We start from the raw sequence: 21,155 nt of genomic DNA, 5'->3' as shown, positions 1-21,155 counted from the left end.
CCCTATTCAAGCAGGATTTCTGGAGCAGGGATTTGCATTCTTCCTTTGGAAGAATGGGAAGCACTCTTACAGTCAGTGTAACTCACAGCAGTGCAAGTTAACTCAAAGGAGTTGGTAAGAAATGCGGGAATTTAGAGTCACTCAAACATCCAGCTATGGGGAGACCACGTTCCTTGTTTAATTCTTCAAAGCATGTGACAGTTAAGAACATTTCTGACAAAAGAATCTTCCTTTCGGAGAATGACGTTTTGTCAAAAATTAAAGGTTTGCAGGAAAGTGTCTGTTCAAAAGAAAAGATGATTTGCTTTTTCTACCTTCTTATTGACAATATAGAAACATCATTTTAATGAAGTAAAGAATGTCAATTTGCCATACCCATTTTGTTCCAGTGATATAATATCTTAGTACTCTATTTGATACGTTCTATGATAATGTTTTGACATTAGAGAACTGAGATGACTCAAATGTTATCGCAGTGAGATGGTTTAATGTCTTTAAATCAGAATTTTGTAGAACTTTGAAATATGGTCTCAACTCCAGTTTGGAGGAAAGGTTCACTGAGAGACTTAATATTTTCAGCAGGGTGATAACCTTGAATCTGAACAGCTCTTTTCAAAAGCTTGGTCTCCCAATGATCCCAAGTGATCATTGTTACTGAAGTGTGACAATTTTTTTTCTGTTATCCACACTATTGATGGAGAAAATACCTCAAAAACCCCCAGACAGCCCCCCAGACATGTTGAACCACCCAGTACACGGCAGTGCATTCTAAACCCAGCAAAACTGCCTGGGTTTGTGCCAGTAGCCTTGTTTACTTTGAGGTCAAGAATAGGAAATTAAAATTTCGGGCTCTTCTTAATTTTACTGTTTTAGATTATAGCTGGCTTTATTTTTGTAAGATTTACTGTTTGTTTGTTTTTTAATAGATTGTAAATCTGCAGTAGACTTTGTATCTTTTGGATTATTTTTGTTTGTGGCATAAAAGCCAACAATCTCTTTTTGCTCATTTATCAGCTGCAGATAAACACAGTGCAGTTAAATACAAGGTATAAAAGAGGGAGACATCATAATAGACAAAGTATAGGTGTTTATAGAGGGGGAAATTAAACTGCATCCAGGGAAATTTGTGACCAAACAAGTCTCTGTTAGCATAGCAGTGAAATGTAAAAGCAGTATATGTGAACTGACCCACATAACCCAAAGAAAACTTGTTCAAATAATCTCAAATATGCATTAAAAATATCCAGTGGAGGATGTAGGCAGAGTTGTATGGACAATGCCACAAATTGGGATGCCTGCTTGAGACTAACAGAGGAAATTAAAGGCCTGTTTTCTAAGTTTAGTTAAGTCCTTTCAATGTGCTCTGACCAGGCATAAAGGTAGCTTGTGTAAAGACGCCTTTATATTCCTAGGGTAGTAACAAAGTGGCCTTGACATATGATAGTTAAGCCCTGAGGATCACTCTTCAAAGACTAATCCCTTAGCTTTGTCTATCCCTTCAGGGCAGTGGATGTTACTAAAGCATATTATTAACGTTATTATTAACATAAAAAACGTGTTGTTAAAGTCATGTTTCAGCCTCTCATCAGTATTTACAGTACTACCTGACCTCTTCTTTGAATCATAGGTAGATATTCCTGCAGTGTTTATCAACACTGACTTCTGTAAGCCACCATTAATAGGACTTCAGATGCCAGTTGCATACAAAATATTTTGCCCTCTGGTAACCAGATTGCAAAGCCAACCTGGCTCTGCTGGGGAGAAGCTTGTGCTTGTGAAATTCCCATCAGTGTGGTTCTAGAGGCTTAAACATGAAATACATCTGCTCTTCATTTCCAAAAGGCAGTGAGGTGTTTTGCACAGTGATTGTCAGGCTTAGGTATTTGTAGCACCATTATGAGCAAACGTTCTGTGACAGCAGGGGAGATGGGCACAAAACCCTTACCATGGTCTGTGACTCTTCGGAGCCGCGCTCATCAGAAAAGGCTGCGGGAGATAAGGACAGATTAGCGTCGGTAAGAGGAGCTGTGTAACGTGATTCTCTTCTGAGGGCTTGCAGTGGACTTTTTGTTGTATCTGATAAAAGAGAGCCTCTGGAGACCGGTCTGCAGAAGCACTGCACCCCAGTCGATGGTGGACACCCACCGGCTTTTGGGAATCCAGCCCTCATGCTCTTTGCATTTTCATTGGGCTGACAGAAGGGATTCATAGAGGTTCCTAATGGTCTTGTAAGTGCTTGTTTTAAGCACAGATTAATCAGGAGTATCACCTAAGATCTTTAAGGAATGAAACTGGGGTTTTTTTTCTGCTTTCCCAGAGAAGAAGGGCAGGATGAAGGGTGGAGAGCAAGCAGCATCTTTCATTCTCTGAAAACAAGCCAGTTTTATTTGCTAGTGCAGCTGAGTGTAGGTGGAACTAATATGAAAGAAGAATAGTGAACCTGGGAGAACTTTTACATGAATCAGGTCTAATAAGGGTGAAACTGTTTGCCTTAGAGGCTGGATGTATTAGACATGAAAAATCCTAGGGGAAAATGATGGGCTGGTAAGTTTTGTTCATGCTGTCTCATTAGGATGAGGCACTCTAGGAGAACAAGATTAAAATTAGTATTCTTTTCCTTCACAAATACACAGTTAATCGTTGGTATTCACACCCACATGAGACATGAGGGCATTCAACAGTTCAGGGCGTTTGCCAGGATCATAAGAACAGCCTGCATCTAAGTTGCATAGATGCTAAAAAAGAAAAAGAAATTGCTTGGAAGCAATACACCTCCATGTTTTGGTAGCCATATCCAATTAACAGAATTTGGAACAAATTTAATGTTTTCCAAGTACTTCAGAAACAGCTTTCCAAGATCTTCCTCTGAAGCTGTCTGCAGTCCATCCCGTACTGGCCAGACCTTACTCTAATATGGCAATTCCATATATAACACAGAGCTTCAAACACCTCCATGGGGCAGAGTAAAGAAGGGGTGGCAAGAGGAAGAGGAGAAGAAACGTAAACATCTTTTGAGTGGAAATAGGACACTAACCATGGTTTTTTTTGACTTTTAATATTTTTGGAGTTTGTTTCACTGCTTTCACTGTGTAATCAAGACCTTGCATTCTGAGGGTACAGAGCTCTGTGCTGTTGTTGGGAAGGCCTTGGGTGATAACCCAGGTGCTGTTGTGAAATGGAAGATAGAAGCTGTAATCATCCTCCAGTGATCTGTGGATTAACCAGATTGCAGTTAATACAGCTGAATGGAATATTTGGCTGTCTTGGATTAGCCAGGCCTGGCAGCATGGGGTGTACTGCTGGCTTATCAACTTGGGCAAGAACAGAGCAGCAGTAGGAAGCCAGCTTATCCATCCTTAAAATCCACCTTGCACAGTGGCATGAGGCACAAATGGAATATGCTACAGGCATGGTGCTGGAATAAATTCATCCAGCAATATGTTTTACTCTGTGTTGTGAATAATCTTCACTCATCTGAGCAGGAGCATGGCTTGATGCTGTCTTTAGCAGAATTAACAGGCTCAAAGCCTTGGCTTCTTCAGCTTCATCTTCAGCTCTGTCCTCTGATTTCTCATGTAATTTTGGACAAGCCACTTAATATCTCACTGGCTTAATAATATTTTCCTGTCTCCTCTTGATGTTAGGAGAGTAACTATATGCTGAATAATGGAAGGGAAAAAAAGGTGGGCACTTTAGGCTAAGGGTAGCTCCTGCTGGCAGATGTTTTACATGTGCACCTCTGGTTATGTCTCTCTCCTTGCAGGCAGAGATCAGAGCTAGATTTGCCATGTGGTATCACAAGATGATGTGATAAATGCCATGTATTTTTCAGTAGGTAAGATGTAGAGCAAATGCCTTTTGTTTCCTGCAGGACTGGTTGACGTGTTAGAGAATTAGCTCCAACCCTCAGTTTGCAAATGCTGAGTTGCTGAGTGCACACAAGGAAGCGGGGCTGAGCTTCGTGCTGTTCTGGCAGCTCACCTTTTGTCGTCAGCAGCAAAGCAAAATTTTAAAGCAGTCAGGCCCTCCGACACCACAGGATGGAATTTACATTTAAAACATGGCACACCTGTCAAGTCCTGCCCTGAGAAGCTGCCTTGAAGAACGCAAATCCTCCTGCACGGAGTAGACGGTGCAAAGGCAGCAATCACAGCAACGTGTGAAAAGCTTCCCTGTGCAACCTGCACCATGACCTATTCAGAGAAACCTCCCCTTTTAGCTTTTAGCTCCGCTAGACAATTTACTCTGCCTCAGCTGTCTCACTGCATTATGTCCTTCAAACCCCCCCAGAATTAACGTTTGGAGCCAGCAAACACTGCTGGCTCCACAAGAAAAGCTGAGAGTGGAAAGGTCAGGTCGATTAAAGCACTTGATCAGAATCTTTAACATAAAGACGTCACAAGCAAAGCAGTAACGCTACTTCACGCTCAGCTAAGAGCAAATGATTCATCAGACAAGGCTGCTTATTTTTGGAGGATAGCCACAAAAGAGGAGAGAACATGCTGGCTGTATTGATCACGGCTTTAACGGGGGGCCGCAGAGCCCTTCCCCAGTTTTGATGGAACTTTAATGTCAGAAATACATCATCCAATGTAAATACATCAATATATATTTTACACTGAATGGATTTTAAAAATGTTCTGGCCTAGCTTAGCAGAATCATATCACCTCTGCACAAATCTCAGAGCTGTCACTTACCGCAAAGGGCTATTTTGCAACATTCTGCACTGCTTGACGCTGCTGAAGATGCAGCCTTTTTGGGAGGACTTCTGTAAAGATGGCTGGAGAAGCAGGTGTGCTCTGGAATCACTAGTGCTTGTGCCTAGAGGGTAGACCTTCAGTGGGTGAAGATGTACCAGTGTTGAGCAGATGCATCCTAAAGGATGGTTTCATCTGGCTTATCCCTGCTGCAGCCTCTGTCCAGAAGTGTTTGGAAATACTGTTGGAGCAGGCACTGCTGCCCAGGCAGCTGCACATCCCTTGAGCAGAGAGCTCCTGCCTGCCCTAAGCAGTACCTCTGTCTGACCCTTGGTAAGCACAGAGTGGGTCTCTGCAGTGGCAGCAGCCAGAAATGAGGGGCACATGGAGGTTTATGTTGGGTATCAGGAAAAGGTTTTTCACCCAGAGGGTGGCTGAGCACTCGAACAGCCTCCCAAGGGAAGGGGTCACAGCACCAAATGTGTCTGAGTTCAAAAAGCATTTGGACAGCACTCTCCGGCACAGGTGTGTTTCTTGGGGTGTCCTGTGCAGGGCCAGGAGCTGGACTCCTGGATGATCTTGATGGGTCCTTTGCAGCTCAGCATATTGTAGGATTCTGTGATTCTAAGATAAATGAGTGTGAGGGAAAACACACAGAGAAGAAAAGTTCAGGGAAGAAATGGTTCAGAGAAGAAAATGCAGCTGTAGAGAATGATTGGAAGAGAGAAGGAAGCAGGAATCCCTGATTGGAAGGATCACTTTCCCAGAGGAGTATGCGAAGGGAGGGTGCAGGGAGAGAAGTGTAGTACAGTGTGATGAGGCATAAGGGCAGGAGCATTGAAGGAAAATGCCCCTGGAAGAGAAGGAAAAGAGGACCAAGTGGAGGTGGCAGCCTGGCATGCAGGAGCCACTGTGCAGGATTGCAGGACTGGGCTTTTGGGGACATAAAAGCCAGTGAAGACCCTTAGGGCTGCTGAAACCAACTTCTGTGGGCACAGGCAGCCAGAGCAGAGCCATCTGTGAACAGATGTGCTCAGGAGTTGGTGAACAGATGATCACAGTGCTCTCACCAGCCCACAAAATGCTTCCCAGCACCTTGCAGCCTACTTAAGGCCCTCAGCATGCAAGACCAAGAGAGCAAGACAGGCTCTCTGATGCTATGGGCAGAGGGATGGGAAAGGAAATGACTTCAGCAGCAGTGGTTGGGATGCACTGAAGACAAGAGGTTGAAGCAGAACTCATTACAGACATAAGGGGTACGTCTGTGTTGCAAAATACTGTGTGGTGGGGAGGCAGTCACAGCTCTCCATGCTTTCCTGCAGTCTAATTCCTGGAAAGGATAGCAGGGCTGTACTCCTGATAGTCCAAACATGTATGGCCAGTGCAGATATCTCTGCTCTACATTGCATACTGTAAAAATACAATCAGTTCCTGTCAATAAGAAGTTTAAAATAATTCAAGACTCTGTGATGGAAAAACCATTGGCCACCAAAAGCAAAGGAATAAAAGATGAGATGCTAAAGAAGCACTCCTGTGCCAAAGGTGACACCGTGTGATCAGAAATGCCCCACAGAGAGTAATACTTGTAATTTTTTTCCGAGGCTCCTGTTTTCTCTCTGGTGGTCTGCTACCTTTTGAGTCAGTGCTCTCCTAATTTAGCCTGCGCTGTCGTGAAGGACCCAACACACTCTCAGTCTGCAACTGTGACTCTACCAACCCCTCTACAGAATTAACTCAGCTCTGAATTAGTCACTCAGCGTGCCAGTGCATGTAAAATAGACTCAAGTGAATCAGATTTTGTGTGCAGAGACTGAATTGCAATAAATACAGCGACTCGGAGAATCCCGGTCTGCATGCGGGCTGTCATGTCCAGGGGGATACTCCTCCTCCGCTGACTGCGCAGCCTCTCCAAGCAGAACAGAAGAAAGAACCAATAAGAGATTTTTTCCTCATGAAGCTGTTCTTTTTCTCCCACAGTTCTCCTGTGGAAGCAGCAGTGACCAGAGTGTGTAACAGCAGCAGTAGTGCCATGTCGGCAGGATCCCTAATGCGAGGGGTGGGAGGGGATGGCAGGAACTGGATTTTGATCTTTAGTTTTCAGCACTTCCTTTGGGATAGAATCAGGGCTTGTCCCAAAACCAGAATGGGGGTGGATATCTGTGTTGAAAAGGTGTGAGTTGTAATTTTACGAGATTGTTTGGTTTGTGTGAAATGACTCTTGGTTGGGGCAGAGGCGATGCTGTCATCTAAACTGGACCTGGTGGGCCACAAGCCTGGACTCCCAACTTTTAGTGAGCTGATCTTCTGCCAGATGCCACCTCCTTGGTCTGTTCTAAGCCCAAACAAGCTCAGATTTGATCGGTATCATGTAGTCATAAAATGGTTTGGCTTAGAAGGGACCTTAAAGGTCATCTAGTTGCAACCCCCCCGCCATGGGCAGGGATATCTTTTGCTAGACCAGGTTTCTCAGGGCCCCATCCAGGCTTTCATTGAGCACTTCCAGGGATCTACCTGTGCATCAACCCACAATATATCAGCTTTAATTATTAATGGTATCCATAAGAACTGTGACTGGGCAGGTAAACTCTAGGTGGAACTGTGGTACTATGCCCCCAAAGCAATCTAATCCTGGTATTTCTCTCTCTGCAGGGGGTGGAGGGAAACGCAAAGGCAAAAGCAAAAAGTGGAAGGAAATCCTGAAATTCCCTCACATTAGCCAGTGTGAAGATCTCCGAAGAACAATAGGTAAGAGCTTTTCCCTTCTTTGGAAGTATTGCACAAATAAAACATTCCATCAGAACTGGCTCATTAGAATGGCCTTAAAGGCACTCATCATTACAGGGAATCAGTTTACAGGTGGGCATGCAATGCACATTCCTCCCATGGTGCTGCCAGGGAAACTCAGCGTTTTCTGTTCCTAAAAGGGGCTGTGGACCAGGAAGGAGAGACTGGAATGATGCACTTGCAAGGCAGGGCTTGGGGCTGGCAGCATCCAGGCCCTTTGTTTTCCATACACAGGCTCCAGGACCCAAAGGGGTTTCACATCTGGGCAATACCTGGCATGTAGGACAGGGGCTTTCACTCAGTCTCACCAGCCACACTGGTCCTGGCTGTAAAAACATGTTCAGAAATGAATCCCCTCATCACATCTTGTATTCCCTTCTAATAAGTATCACCTTATCTGGGAGGAAATGAGACTTGCTGACTGTAGTTGAAGGTTAGCATTAATTATAGTCTGGAGATGATGTTTGAAGCAGCAGCCACTGCTTCTGCCAGGCAGGTTTGCTCAGCAGCAACATCCTCTTTTCACAGCCACAACACTGCTTTATGGAGGTTTTTTACAGGACATGTAAAATTTCTGTAGCACTGCATTTCTCCTGCTCATACGTGCCAAATTTCAGCATTCTTTTGACTGCTGCCTTGGCAGACAGGGCTAGCAGCTATCTCCTTCTGCATTCTTCACTGGAAAGCCCAGGATTACTGGTCTCACCACAAGAGGTTAACTTCAGCATTTGAGGCTCCTTTTCTCTTCTACACATAAAATCCAGCCACTGGCAAGGAATGAATCAAAGGCAAGAATCTGTAACAACTGAGATAACAGGCAGCATAATTTGTCTAACTGGGGTGAACTCCTGAGGTCTGAGTGACAGTGCCCTGGCACTATTTACATTAGAAATCCACAGCATGTTTATGCAGAGAAAATATGTGGAATGTTTTGTAACTCTTTTCATGGTCTCCTTCAGTAAAATTTTCTTCTCTCACCTTCTGTTGTAGAGCTAAAAGGTGGTAAAGAAAAGAGGGAAAGCAGGAGAACAGAGCATAGGTTTTTCCCAGTTGACAAACATACAAAGCCTGACCAATTTCTGAAGGTACAGAACCTGCTGGAAGCAAATCTGACTTAATATATTGTAATTTCTGAAGCGAATTCTCCCCATTGTTCTGTCAGCCTTGGTTTCTTAAGGGGAAAATGGCTCCAGATTAAATGCTCTCTCTTTACAAAGGTGTGCTATCCTAAAATGAGTAGTCTTAAAAAATTTTCTGCCAATTATTTCTGCTTCTGAAATGCTATTTCTGGCTTTTTTTTGTGTGTGTGTGTGTCAGTTTCATCCTAATGTAATTTGTTTCTCTTTTTTTTTGGTGAATGATTTGGTGATGTAACCAGGCAAGGGCCATTGTGGGATCTCTGGGTGGATTTGGTTTCAGTCAGTACAGTGATTACCTGTTAACTGGGAATTTTAGCAACTGCCTTTTCCACAGTGGGAAATAAGGTCCAAATTCTGGTTCTGTGACTCTGATTTTTGTCGCTTTCCCACTGAGCTGGAAGTGATTACACAAGGAATGAGGCACTGCTCAGCCTGAGTAAGGTCTCCTGTCCTTGCTGGCTCTACCATTTTCAGTAAATACCTGAAGTTGAAACATCCCAGACAAACAGTTGTCCAAACGTCTCCTTGCTCATACAGGGTGTCTGACACATCTTGAATGGGTGGGTCTGTAGCACTAAGTTGTTTTCGTGTGTATGGTTGATCCAAGGTGCTCTGGACAGATCCACTGCAGATCCCTTGCACTGGGTTCTGTGCTCCATGGACACCCAGGAACAAGTACTGATCACTGCAGTCTGGCCTTAAATTGCTTCTTTTACTGCCTCTGCTGAGGCACAACAACTTCCCTGGCTTTAACCCTTCTTCATTTGTTATTTTCTGCAAGTCCTTTAAAAGGATCTCAGGATTTCAGAGAACAAGTGTCTCCACAGGTACAGGGAGTGTACTGAAACATCTTTCTTGGCCCTTCAGCTGCTCTGGGACTTGCAGGTGATTCAGTGTCTTGCGGTGTCTGCACATCAATCCCTCCCCCAACAATTTCTTAACCTTCTAGTCAGTGCTAGTAATGAAATAGAGAGCCCAGGAAGGCTTTTTCCTCCAAGGCCAGGTTGGATGGGGCCTTTAGTGGAAGGTCCCTGCCCATGGCAGGGGGATTGGAACTGGATGGCCTTTCCAACCTTCCAACCCAAACCATGGTTCTAAACTTTATACAAGGAAAAGGCTACAGCATAATTCAATTTGTTTAGAGAGCAAGACAGCTACAGGCAGGTTCTGCTCATCACAGACCTCTCTGCTGCCTGTCCTCCTCCCAGCATTTTCCATCAGACAGAGTCTTGCCACTTCGGTTAAAAAAAAAATCGCCGCAAGTCTTAGAGGGTTGGATGAACTGGAGCACTAGGCTGTTGAGGTTTTGTTGTATTCCTCTTTTCTGGATGCTTCTCAAGAGCCTCTGGGGAAAGGCTGGAGGCAGGAATGGGATGGACTTTTTGATTTAGAGCAGTCCTGGACTGCACAGCTTAGTTTAATGCAGCCATAAGCTATGGATGGAAAATGCTGCTGTTGTAATTGTGGCAGCACAGCCTACATGTGTGTATAGATGCCCACATTTTGGTGTAAAAACGTGTGTGCTTTTGCACCCCGCTAAGATGTACTGAAAAGAGTCTGTGTCTTAAAAAAATAGTGTAGTGTGAAAAGAAATCTGTGAAAAACAGGAAGGCTGAAATAAACCAAGGGGCTGCGACCTGTGTTGACACAATTATGAGTCAGTTCATACCTTTTGGTTACCTCTGTGTTTACAGGAGACTCTGTGTTTGACTATCCATCATCTGGTGTCTCACTGAAAGACTTGCTTAGTAAAGCCCTTTTTTCCCCTCCTTCTTGTGCACAGAAATAAAATTCAAAACACCCGAGAGAAACACTGCTTTTTGATAAATAAACAAACTCTGGAAACATCTTTATTAAAAGTGCCATTTAGCCAAGGAGCTATTTTGTTGGACTGGACTTAAAAGCAACTTCTTTTCTCCTTTCTTTTTTGTCCAAAGTACGCAACACCTTTTGCAGGGAAATTCAGTGGCCTTCATTGTGTGCTAATTAAATAAGCAAGGGAAGCAGGGATGCTGCACTTTGCTGGGCTCTGAGAGAGGCTTGTATGCTATGAATGGCTAATGCATGTTTCCATTTGCAGCCCTCTTCCTGGCTGTATTTAATTGTATTAAAACAGCCGGCCCTTTCCAGGTTGGAAGATTTCCATATTGGCACCAGAGGCCCAGTCAATCGATAAAAACTGATGTTTGAGGCATAGTTACCATGACTCATGTGATGGATGCTGCTGTAGATGGGGTTCTGCTATCTTTAAAACAGATGACAGCTTAGCAAAAGAGAGATGTTTCAAGGGAAGAGAAAAAAATAGCAAGGAGCAGCTTTGAAAGTTCCTGCATTTGACTCGACATGAAGAGATGCCACAAGTTAGAGATATCCACCAGTTTAAAGGCCATCAGTAAACAAAAATCAGTAAAGAAAAAGTTGTAATTTTAAAGGCCAGAGTGTCTGTGATGATAAAAGATTCTGGATGTCTGCAAATATTTCTGAATGACGCAAAAGGTTCTGTTGGTTAAAAGTGTGGAATTTTTATTTATTTTGCTCAGACCCATTCTGTGCTTTTTTTCTTGCATAAAAAAACTGCCTGGGTGAAAGAGTTGATTATTCTGATCTTTGGCAAATTTTCATTTGCAACTGTCCAAATGCTATATAATAAATCAAGATTTTTTTTCCCCCCATAGATTGAACCTTGTGGGGAAGCTGCCACAGAATGTGTCTGTGTTTGTTGCATAGAGTGATTTGTTGCATTATTGCAGAAAACTTTTAACTCCTGTGGTAAAGCAGTTTCTGGTTGTGCATGATGCTCAGGTAGAAGAGAACTCTGAGGATTTCTCTTCTTAATATTTTCTGTGAGATTTCACAGTCAGAAAGATCAACACTGTTAGTACCAATTTGGCCATTCTTGGTTTAGAAATAAAAATAATCCTTCCTGTGCCATTTAACCTCTTACATGGCATTTGCATCCCATTTACCCAGGGTAAAAGCAGCTTGAGCTTCCAATCCTGGCACATTCTTTTCAGTATTGTTAAAATTACGCTTCTGTGTGAGAAACACTTTGTGGAGTTGGTGAACAGAGTAAGTGGGACAAAATTGAAGCCACAGAGTTCACATGCTCACTTTTTACAAAAGCTGGCTCTTTTCTCCCCCACTCAGTCTCTTGGGTATTGCACTTTTTCAGACATGATCAAGGCCTTCACCTACATGATTTTTTTTCAGTCACTTTGCAGTTTATCTGCCTGGAGGCACAATTGGTGGTGCAGGCTGTGCAATGGGATTCAGACACTTGAGTATTTGTGGATCTTCCTAGAAATGCTTTGCAGCCTGCACTGAGCTCCATCCTGTGGCAGAGAGCCTCCTGCTGTACCCCTGCTATCTCATTCAGAGGTAGCTTGGACATCCCTGCCCTGCTGCACAGTGCTGGCACATCTTTCAGGAATTCCCACCAGTGATTGTTTCTCGGGTTTCTTGACTCCAGAGGTTTTCCAGCACTGCAGAGAGAAACTCATGGGTGAGGGGTCTTGCAAAAGCGAAGTGTGAGTTTCCAGGCTTGCTCAGGAGGGATGCTGTCCCTGAGAGACTGACAACATGGCCTGTTAGTGTCCATTGTGGGATAACTGTGTGGCACCGTACCCCTCTTCACTGGGAATGGCATCACCCCTGGGGCTGTATCCCCTCAGGGGATGGAGATAGAGGCAAGGAAATACACTCCATGTGCAGATCCCAGAGCCTGAGATCATGTGGTGGTGTCGTATATGAAGCTCAGGCACTGGAACTGGGAAAGAGAAGGCATCAAAGCCTGGCCTGATCAAAAACACAAAGAAGCAGACAATTTTCTCTCCACCAAATTCTTCACCTCTGGTGTTTACAGTGATTAAAAAGCATGGTTGGGAAATGTAATCCTGAAGCCAACAAATAGATCAAAGGAAGGAATTGCAGCTTGCCTTCCACTGTAAATAACCAAGCTCAGCTGGTTATAACTTCTGTGATTGTCTTGTAGTATTGGTCTGAATCCTACACCTAAGGCTGGTCTCATGTTTTTGGCTAAAACCAGAGCTTAAGTTTTTGAGAAATATTTTTTTGGTAGAAAGCATTCGCTTTCCTTGGAAAAAGCCCTTACATTTTCATTGGAAATAGTTTTTCAACAAGCAGTCGGGATTCCATGGCATGAAACAACCGCAAGGGGAGCTAACCCCTCTTTTCCTTCCAGATGTGTAGGGATCAGGGTAGCCGTGTTGGGAAGATGCTGGTTGGGGGTGTGTGTGTACAGCCAGAGCTGAGTACCCAGCACAGAGCTCTACACCACTTCTGGAAGGAACTGGGTTTTCTGGAAACCTGGGGAACTGGAATTGGTAGAGTAGAAAATGCTGTCTAGTAAAAATATTTAAATAAATAAATATGACAATGTACTGTATCATTGTTATACTGTTAATTGGGATATATTTCTAGAGAAATTCGTATCATTTAAGGCCCAAGCTGGTAAACATGTAGGTTCCAAAACGATTTTTTAACCACACAGGGCGTCCCTTTAAAATCAATTGATGCCAGGTTGGGGTTTTTTTTTTAGCAGTCAGAGTCATGCCCTGTATGAAAAGCAGTTATCCCACGTTGGTGCCCTTAGATACCTGCAACATAAGACACATTTCAGTCACTATCAGCAGCAGAGAAGGCATGCCTTGCTGTTGTCTCCCATCACCCAAGTGCCAGCCCCTCACCTGGGTGTTTGTTTGCAGCCCAGGTGCTCAGGGGAGGGAGTGGGGCTGCTGCAGGAGCTCTGCATCACCCCCGGGGTCACCGGGACCTGAAGGCTTGTTGTGGGTGATGCCATGGATGCTGGAGTGGTACCTAACAGAAAATCTCCTGGGATGAATTATCTTCTATGGTGGTTGTCTGCAAGGCCAGTACAGAAAGAGCAGAGAGAGGAACCCAAGAAGAACTGAAAACAAAGTTGGAAGGACTGCTGAAAGCTGTGGATAGGATTTATTGCTCTGGAAAAAGTTATGCAGATTTTTTTGGATTGCATTAATGCAGAAAAATACCTCGAACTGATTCATTTCTAAAGGAGAAAGAAAGTCCTTCCCCTTGACACCATGCACTTCACTTCCCCTCACTTTCTTTTTTCCTTCTTCTGCAGTGGACACAACTTTCCCCTCTCTTCCTCAAGCCAAAAGGTCTCTGTTGCTCCTTCGAAGTACAGCTTATGCAATCTTTCCAGCACAGACCTTCCTGCAGAGTTACCCTGTAGTTTCTTGGACTTGACGTCCTGTCCTGTATCGTGAATACATCTAAATTAAATTAGATACTCTTCAGGGGCAGGAACTGGCCACATGATAGAAACAGTTCCAGCACATGAAATGATATGGCTGACGTCAAAACCATATTGTTTGTTTACAAACCCGCAGTTGGTTCAGTTCCTTTCTTTAAAATCCTTCAGATTCAACTGTAATTCCATCATAAACATAGGTTTCTAGTGCTCAAATGTGGACAAACAGAGCAATGTTTGGTGCCCTTGCAAGATTAGCTGTATCCAGTTTATAGCTATGGGTGGAATTGAGAAGGGTTGGTTTTTTTTTTTCTTTTCCTTGCAATTTTCTTTTAATGCCATCACAGAAAGTATGTGAAAAACAAGCTGTTTTATGCATCTAGTGAGACTCAAGACTAACACTGGGAGAACAGGCTGCTTCCAGGCTGCTTGTGCTTGACAGCTTCCAGGACGGGAAGGGGACGCAGGGGAAATGAGTTGAAATGATCTCAGTCCACGTTCTATTTACAGAATTTATTTCACAAGACTTAATCCATTAAGTATTACCTTGGCAGGGGCAACCCAGAAAGAAGGCAAGAAAGACGTTGCTATTCTCCATAAAGATCGGACAGCAAATCCACGTTTCCTTAACAAAAAGTGAGCCCACACCAGTCATCCTTCAATAGAAAGCCTCCTAAGGAACAAATATTATCACTACATGTCTGTATTTGTGTTTTGTGGCAAAGACTGCATTAGCCTTTGCAAATTGAGAAGGAAAAAATTGCCACGACTTGCACACTTTGAATTACTTTCCAACGTTTTTACAGGGATATGCAGGAAGGGAATTAGAAGAGAATATATCCTTTTACAAGATCCATTTCATCTTTTGCTGAAAATAGAAGTAGGTATTGTGAGCTGCAGGGTTTTTCATTATCTCATTAGGTAATATGAGTCATTAAGGCTAATTAATACTTACGCAGTGATTTGTAAAATGCTATAGAAGTGCTCACGGGTCCTGTTAAATAGTAGTACTTACTTGTTAAGGAAATTTATTTTAAAACCAATTCAGCATTTGCTGGGTATGGGGAATAAGAGCTAGGGCTACATTTATGGTAAAACCTTGCTCTTCTCCCTGCCAGACTCTCTTGTAGCTTTGCTCCTGGTAGTGATGGGAAGGTGGTGGCAGGACAAAGCTTGGTTGGCTCTGCTCTGCTGTGCTGGAGTCAGTGAGAAAGTTTCCCTTAAATTAAACTGTACAGGAGCCCTCTTAAAGTGGAAGGGGGGAACTGCAGCGGGGAGAAGGGGGGAGAAAAGATCTACCAGACCTACTTTATAGGGATGCTGTGAAGTGAACAGCCTGAAATCCTCACCTTTGGGGACACCCTCAGACTTTTAGGGAGGGATGGGATTACACAAAGTTAATGCTTCTTGAGGAAAGGAACTCATTTGGAGTAGCTGGTAGAGGAGGTGTTATTTTGACTTGGCTTCTGCTGGTTGCTACAGAGGCCTCTGGGATTGTGGCTGGGCTTTGTTTTAGGTTTTTCTGGGAACAGTTATGCACCAGGGAAAGTGCCCTAGTGGAAATATGGCCCGTTGTTGTCCTTGTGCTCATGGTTTCTGGCTTTCAAGGAAAAGAGAGGTTGAGTGTTTTTAAGATAATCCCACACCTATCTTTTAATTCTGATTTCAAGACAGCATGAGGGAATTCACATGTGGAATGTTACAAGCCTCATTTTTCAGTGGTTTGGCTAAATCCCTGAAGTTGCTGAGAGATTCCATTTATTTTTCAGGTGATCACTCTGTGCTGCTTTGAAAACACTTGGAGGTGATAATTTGAAATATTTCTCTGTACTCTGTAGGTCAGAAATCAGGACATGGCCATGAATTCTGCTAAGTATTGCTATTAAAATAGAAGCCACACTCGGCAGGATCAAAGCAGGAGCTATGAGGCCATTTGTGAACAGAGCTCCTCGTTGTGCCAGCAGTGTTATTTACTTCTTAATCACATTTTTACCATGCTAATGCCAGGGAATTCTAAGACAAGTAAAATAAAATATTCTCTGCCCTACTACTGTCTCTTAGCTGGACTAATGGAAAGGATGAGTGAAAGTCCAATGTAGGGAAGGGAAACAAAATCATAGAGCAGGATAGTATAATGCAAACTATGAAAATATCTCCCAAGTTTGGGCAGGATGGTAGACTGATACTTGATTTTGTTTAAGAACTCCCTGTTGTCCTGGCATGGGTAAAGCCAGTGCAAAAATGGTTCAACAAATAGTCTGAACTCCTATAATCCTTAAAAAATATGTTATGGACCAAGACATTTAACTTACAATTCAATTTAGTATATTAAGAAAAGTGTGAAGGGTTTTACCTTTCCAGAACAATTATTGATTAATTTCAAAAGATGGGAAGTCTCTGTGGTATTAAATGACACAAAAAAATGTAATCTGTGCAGATGGTTACAAACTTCTTTGTACCTGCCAGATTTCACCATCCTCCAGCCCTGCACCAGCTTTCTGTTTGTACAGTGGCACTTTGAAGGTCTCTCCACGTCACACTGATTTTCTGAGCTCTCTCTTGGACGAGTTAGGTCAGTGTTGACAGATTGGTGAAGGCTGTTCTCATGAGCAACAGGACCTGGCTCAACTACATACAAGTATTTGCAATGTTGAAACAGCTCTCTATAAGTAAGTGCTTTCAGGCTTTCATAACTCCTGGTTCAAAATATTTTTGGCATTTGTAAACATGGCTTATGGAGAAACATGAAGCACAGGAAGAATTTGGTGTAAGTCACTTCAGAACTATTCTGATCAGTCCAAACAAACAACGTTCAGCACTTGAGCACCACCAGGTTCATCACATTTGACCATTTGTAGTGGGTATAGTTTGTTTCATGAGCATTGACTTCAGCACACTGAGCTTCAGGAGAGGTCCAAAAGGGAAGTAGGGACACCCTCAAAGGTCCAATACTGACTCTATAATGCAAAGGAGAGAAAAGTGTGGTGGGGAGCTTACTGAATACCAGGGAATATTTGATTTAATGTAGCAAAGTATGACATGTTTATGCTGATCGGCTCTCCAGCAGCCAAAGCCAACTGGCAGCCCTGCCGCTTCAAGCAAGATCCTTTTCAGATTTCCTTTTCAGATCTCTTCAGCTGAACCTGCTAAGCCTGACCATGAGTAACTAGGTGGGAAGTCTTTGGGAAAGACCTCTGTGCTGGTGACAGGCTGGGCCCCTCATGGGAGGGAACAAACCTGTCCTTGGGGTGGGAATAACAGCACTCTTGGCTCCTGGAGGCCTCTGTGTGCCCAAGTCTGTGCCTGAGGAGGATGGGGAATGGAGGACAGGCGAGTGGGTGAGCTGGGGGGAATAGATGTAGGTAAAGAAAGATACATCCCCTTTGTATCATTAGTGGGAGTATTCCCAAGGCTTGTTCTGCTTGTGGGAGGAGAAGAGCCAGTATGAAAAGAGCAGCTGTTAAGCAGCCCCAGTGCTGGGAGTGGACCTCATGATTGTCCTTAGCTCCATGGAGACTTTCTTCCTCTAAGGTAGAAACTCTTTCCTTCTAAGGCTGCTTTCATCCCTGCCGAGGAGACTGTGGGTGTCCATGGGGCGCCATAACCTCATTATCTTTTGTGGAAAAAAAAAGCCCAACCAACTTCTAAAAATACTGTCTATGTCAGTATTGTCTATGCCAGTGTGACTATGAATCAGTGGTCAGAGCTGCGAGGGAGAATTACAGCCTTTTCTCCCTGTTCTTTGCCATGGTCAGCCCCAAGTCCTATGACTGGGACTCACATCTTTTTTAGAATCTACTTCAAAGTCTCCTCAGGGGCCGGGGGCCTTTCTTGTGAGTTAAAAATCAGCTTGTTTAGGTGAGATCTTAAGGAGTGAAAGGAGGCAATGCAAAGTTTCAAACTTGGCAGAGGAGCTGCCAACACAAAGGTCACACAAGGTTGTGGTTACTCCCACTGTGCTCTGCAAAGGGCTCTGTGCACTAGCACAGACTGGGATTACAACAGGGCCAGCACAGAGACAGGGAAGACATGGATCCACCCTGTAGCCATGTGGTTTTCGCAAGTTTTCTGGCACTCACTGGCCTCTGTTCCAAATCCTAAAGGAGCTCTGATGGAGACCTGCCATCCCTGTTCAAAAAAAGGGGTAGGATTTTCTCTCAATAGCACCCTTGAAGTACGTGGAAAGTAACCATCACCCACAACCAATTCCTGGTAAAGCACCTATAGACTCTGAAATCTATGGAGTGCTCTATTAGTGCTCACTGTGACTCATAGCATAGGTGGGATATTCCTTTATTTTCTCTTTGTTCGTATCCTATGAGAAAACTTGTCCTTCTGCATCCCCAAGGACAGATTATAGTTTTTTCCTAAACCCCAGTGTTCACTGCAGGGGGTTGGACTAGATGACCTTTAAAGATCCCTTCCAACCCAAACTATTCTATGATTCTATGATTTTAGCCTTCTGTCTCACTCATTGCTGGAGGCTGATGATGCTAAATCACATCTCCCCAAAAGCCTTTATGCTTCGTGTAAATTAGCTGATAGCTTCCTTCTACTGAGGCAAGTCAAAACAATGCTTTAGCTGGCAGAATTATGTGGAATTCTGCCTCATCTGTTTTTTGCCTCCCATCAACAAACTCGTATTTCCCTAACAAGTCCTCAGATTTGGCAGTTTTCCAGGGTTTCCCTTTTTGGTAGGCAGCAATAAGGAAGGGAATCTCATCTTGCTGCCAACTCACCCACTTACAGCATGCATTGGGAAGGGATCAGAAAGCCTTTCCTTTGACTGCCTCAGAGAGAGAAGGCACTGGAAGTTCAGCTGGAGGCTCTGCCTGTGAGATGTGGGTCATCAAGACAAATTAGACAGCAAACACACCCCTTTGCTTTTCTTCCTGCCTTTTTTACCCTTCATTGAAGCAAATTTAAGTCCTGGTGACAGGTAATGCATAGATAGCCCTTGAAAGGGAGATGTCGTGTGTACCTCCCAGGCAGGTGCAGTCTGACTTCCCTCTCTGTGCTCTGGTGCAGGGTGGGGGTACAATGGCGAGAGAGGGAATATTCCAGTGACCAGGATTGCTCGCCCTTGGCCGGCTCTGCCAGCCTGGGTGCCAGTTGTGGTGGTGGGTTCTGCATAGCTGTGGGTTTGATACCAGGCTGGCTTGCCAACTGGCAGCATGAGCTGGGTGACTTTCAACTCCACAAATGCCATGCCAGCATCTGTTTCTCATCCTACAGCATTTTAAATAATGCACATTTCCAGCTGTCTTCCCCTTCCTTCCCAATTCCAGAGTGCAGTTTGTTGGTTTCATGCATTGCTCTGGGATGCCTTTCCAGGCTGTGCAGTTGGCATGCAAGGCAAAGCTGGTCAGGGGGCTGCAGGATTTGATGTGAACTGTCCATGCCCTCATCCTCCAGCATGGATCAGAAGAAATCTTCAGCTGTGAGGAGTCCTACAGCTTGTGGAATGCGTTAATTAAACAAGAATCTCTGGAAGAGGTAAAGTGGTAGAGGTCCTCTGCAGATAATTTGGCAGCTCCCTAATACAGTATTCATGGCTTCAAGTCTCTCAGGGAAAAAAAAAACCAGCTTTATAAAAGGTTTTTTAAAGCCCTGCTTTCCAGTAGGAATGTATTTGAAGAACACCGTGAAGGCTGTGGAATCATGCTGCTCCCAAGCAGAGGAAAGATTAAATTCCAGTGCTTTGTTTGGGGTAAATTGCTGACCTTTGTCTTCAGCATTAAAGCCATCTGAAGAAAACCATTCCTAGCATGCAGCAAGATGAGTTGCTTTTGCTGGATTCTCTCATGCATACAATGTAATGGTTTAATATGAATATAGCAGGAAACAAGGAAAATTGAAAGTATAATTCATTTTGAATGGCATGATGTAAGAGGTGATTTCTTTTAAGGAGCTAGAAGGCAGAGGGATCAGCATTGAATATTTTAAGTAGGCTCTTGGAACAATCCCGTAACAGACTTCCCCATCCCTCCCTCCTCTTAGCACCGTAAGTTTTATGTTTCCTGCTAGTTTTCTTCCATTTATAGACTTTAAGCCTTAATCAGAACAGTTTTACTTATCAGGTTGTAAAAATCCTTTATTTTCTGTCCCAGTAAGTCAATAAGTGTTTGCTTCTTCAGCTCAGTAACAGTTCCCCATTCTGCTTTCTGGGCAGATTTACTCAATATCACTGCAATTTCTACCCACTGAGCCAATGTGTCTAGGCACAAGCTCTTCCTGCTGCATTACAACTAAGCCTTTTCTACAGCAGCCTTACAATTCCCCAAATTTTTCCTCCCCCTTCAGAGCCTGGGAAAGCAGATGGACCCTACAGGATGACCTGGGGGGAGGGTTATGAAGTCCAGGCTGTTAGAGCTGAAGTGGGGCAGTGCATTCCAGAGGAGGCAGCCCTTGCACCAGGAGTGTTTGCAGAGCTCCAGCCCACACTGCCAAGCTGATCCCGAGCTCTCCAAGCGACTGCAGTGGCATGGCCCGGGGCACGGGGACAGCAGATGTCTGATATTTAGGCTGTTATGGTGTGGTGTTTTCCACTTGAGCTGGAGCTCAGCTCCCAGCTAATGACAGCCATGGGAACCCTGTGCAGTGCACAGCCGAGCAGGGCACCTGGCAGGAAAAATCCATTGCAAAGCATCCTGCTGCTCTCACGCATCTGAAAGGGGAGACGGCATGCCGGAGGCTGGCAGAGGCAGGAGTCACTGCAGAGAGGCCCGTAGTCAAATGTCAAGCCCACAGTTTTCTCATCAGCCATAAGGAGAAAAGCACTTGGCAAATCCAACCCAGCCCTGAACCTGAGTGACAGAACAGCCTCCTTCAATCTGGCTTCTCATAAATGCTGACTTTTTCAGGGTGTTTAAGTAAATCAATTTTATTCCCCACCTCAGGCTTAAAAGCTCCAGTTATCTCTCTGAATGCTGTTGGATTGGCCTGTCACTCAGGTGCCCTAGACTGTATCCAGTGCTATCCAGATGTGATGTCCTGTCAGAGCTCTGCATGTGAAATAAAGCTAGGAATGGTGCAGACCTCCCATGGAAGTAAGTCCTTGGGGTCAGAGAATCGGACCTTGGCATTGCTCTGCAGCTTCTGTTGCTGAAGAAGGGGAAGGCCATGTGGTCAGTGTCCTGTAATAAATATAGCTGACCTATCTGAGAGAACTGCTGTGGGCAAATAGTTATCTGTGGCCTGGAAGAAGTTATCAGTCAGCACAAGGAATGTGGACTCTGGGTTGTATTCAGCCCTGGAATCAAACAGATCGGGGTTAAAGA

At 44.2% G+C, this 21,155-nt stretch overlaps 1 protein-coding gene across 1 annotated transcript in view; it reads left to right on the top strand.

Annotated features, from left to right (window-relative positions):
• The first annotated feature begins 7,304 nt into the window (after positions 1–7,304).
• GRK5 (G protein-coupled receptor kinase 5) overlaps positions 7,305–21,155 on the top strand; it is a 90,310-nt gene continuing 76,459 nt past the window's right edge. Inside the window, exon 1 of the mRNA XM_017746812.1 lies at positions 7,305–7,443. Coding sequence (XP_017602301.1) covers positions 7,305–7,443 — 139 coding nt within the window. The remainder of the gene's footprint in view (positions 7,444–21,155) is intronic.

The sequence above is a fragment of the Corvus brachyrhynchos genome, unplaced genomic scaffold (genome assembly GCF_000691975.1).
Source record: "Corvus brachyrhynchos isolate BGI_N302 unplaced genomic scaffold, ASM69197v1 scaffold319, whole genome shotgun sequence".
NCBI lineage: Eukaryota > Metazoa > Chordata > Aves > Passeriformes > Corvidae > Corvus > Corvus brachyrhynchos.
The sequence above is the reverse complement of the archived record's forward strand: the minus strand, read 5'-3'. Positions and strand labels throughout refer to the sequence as shown.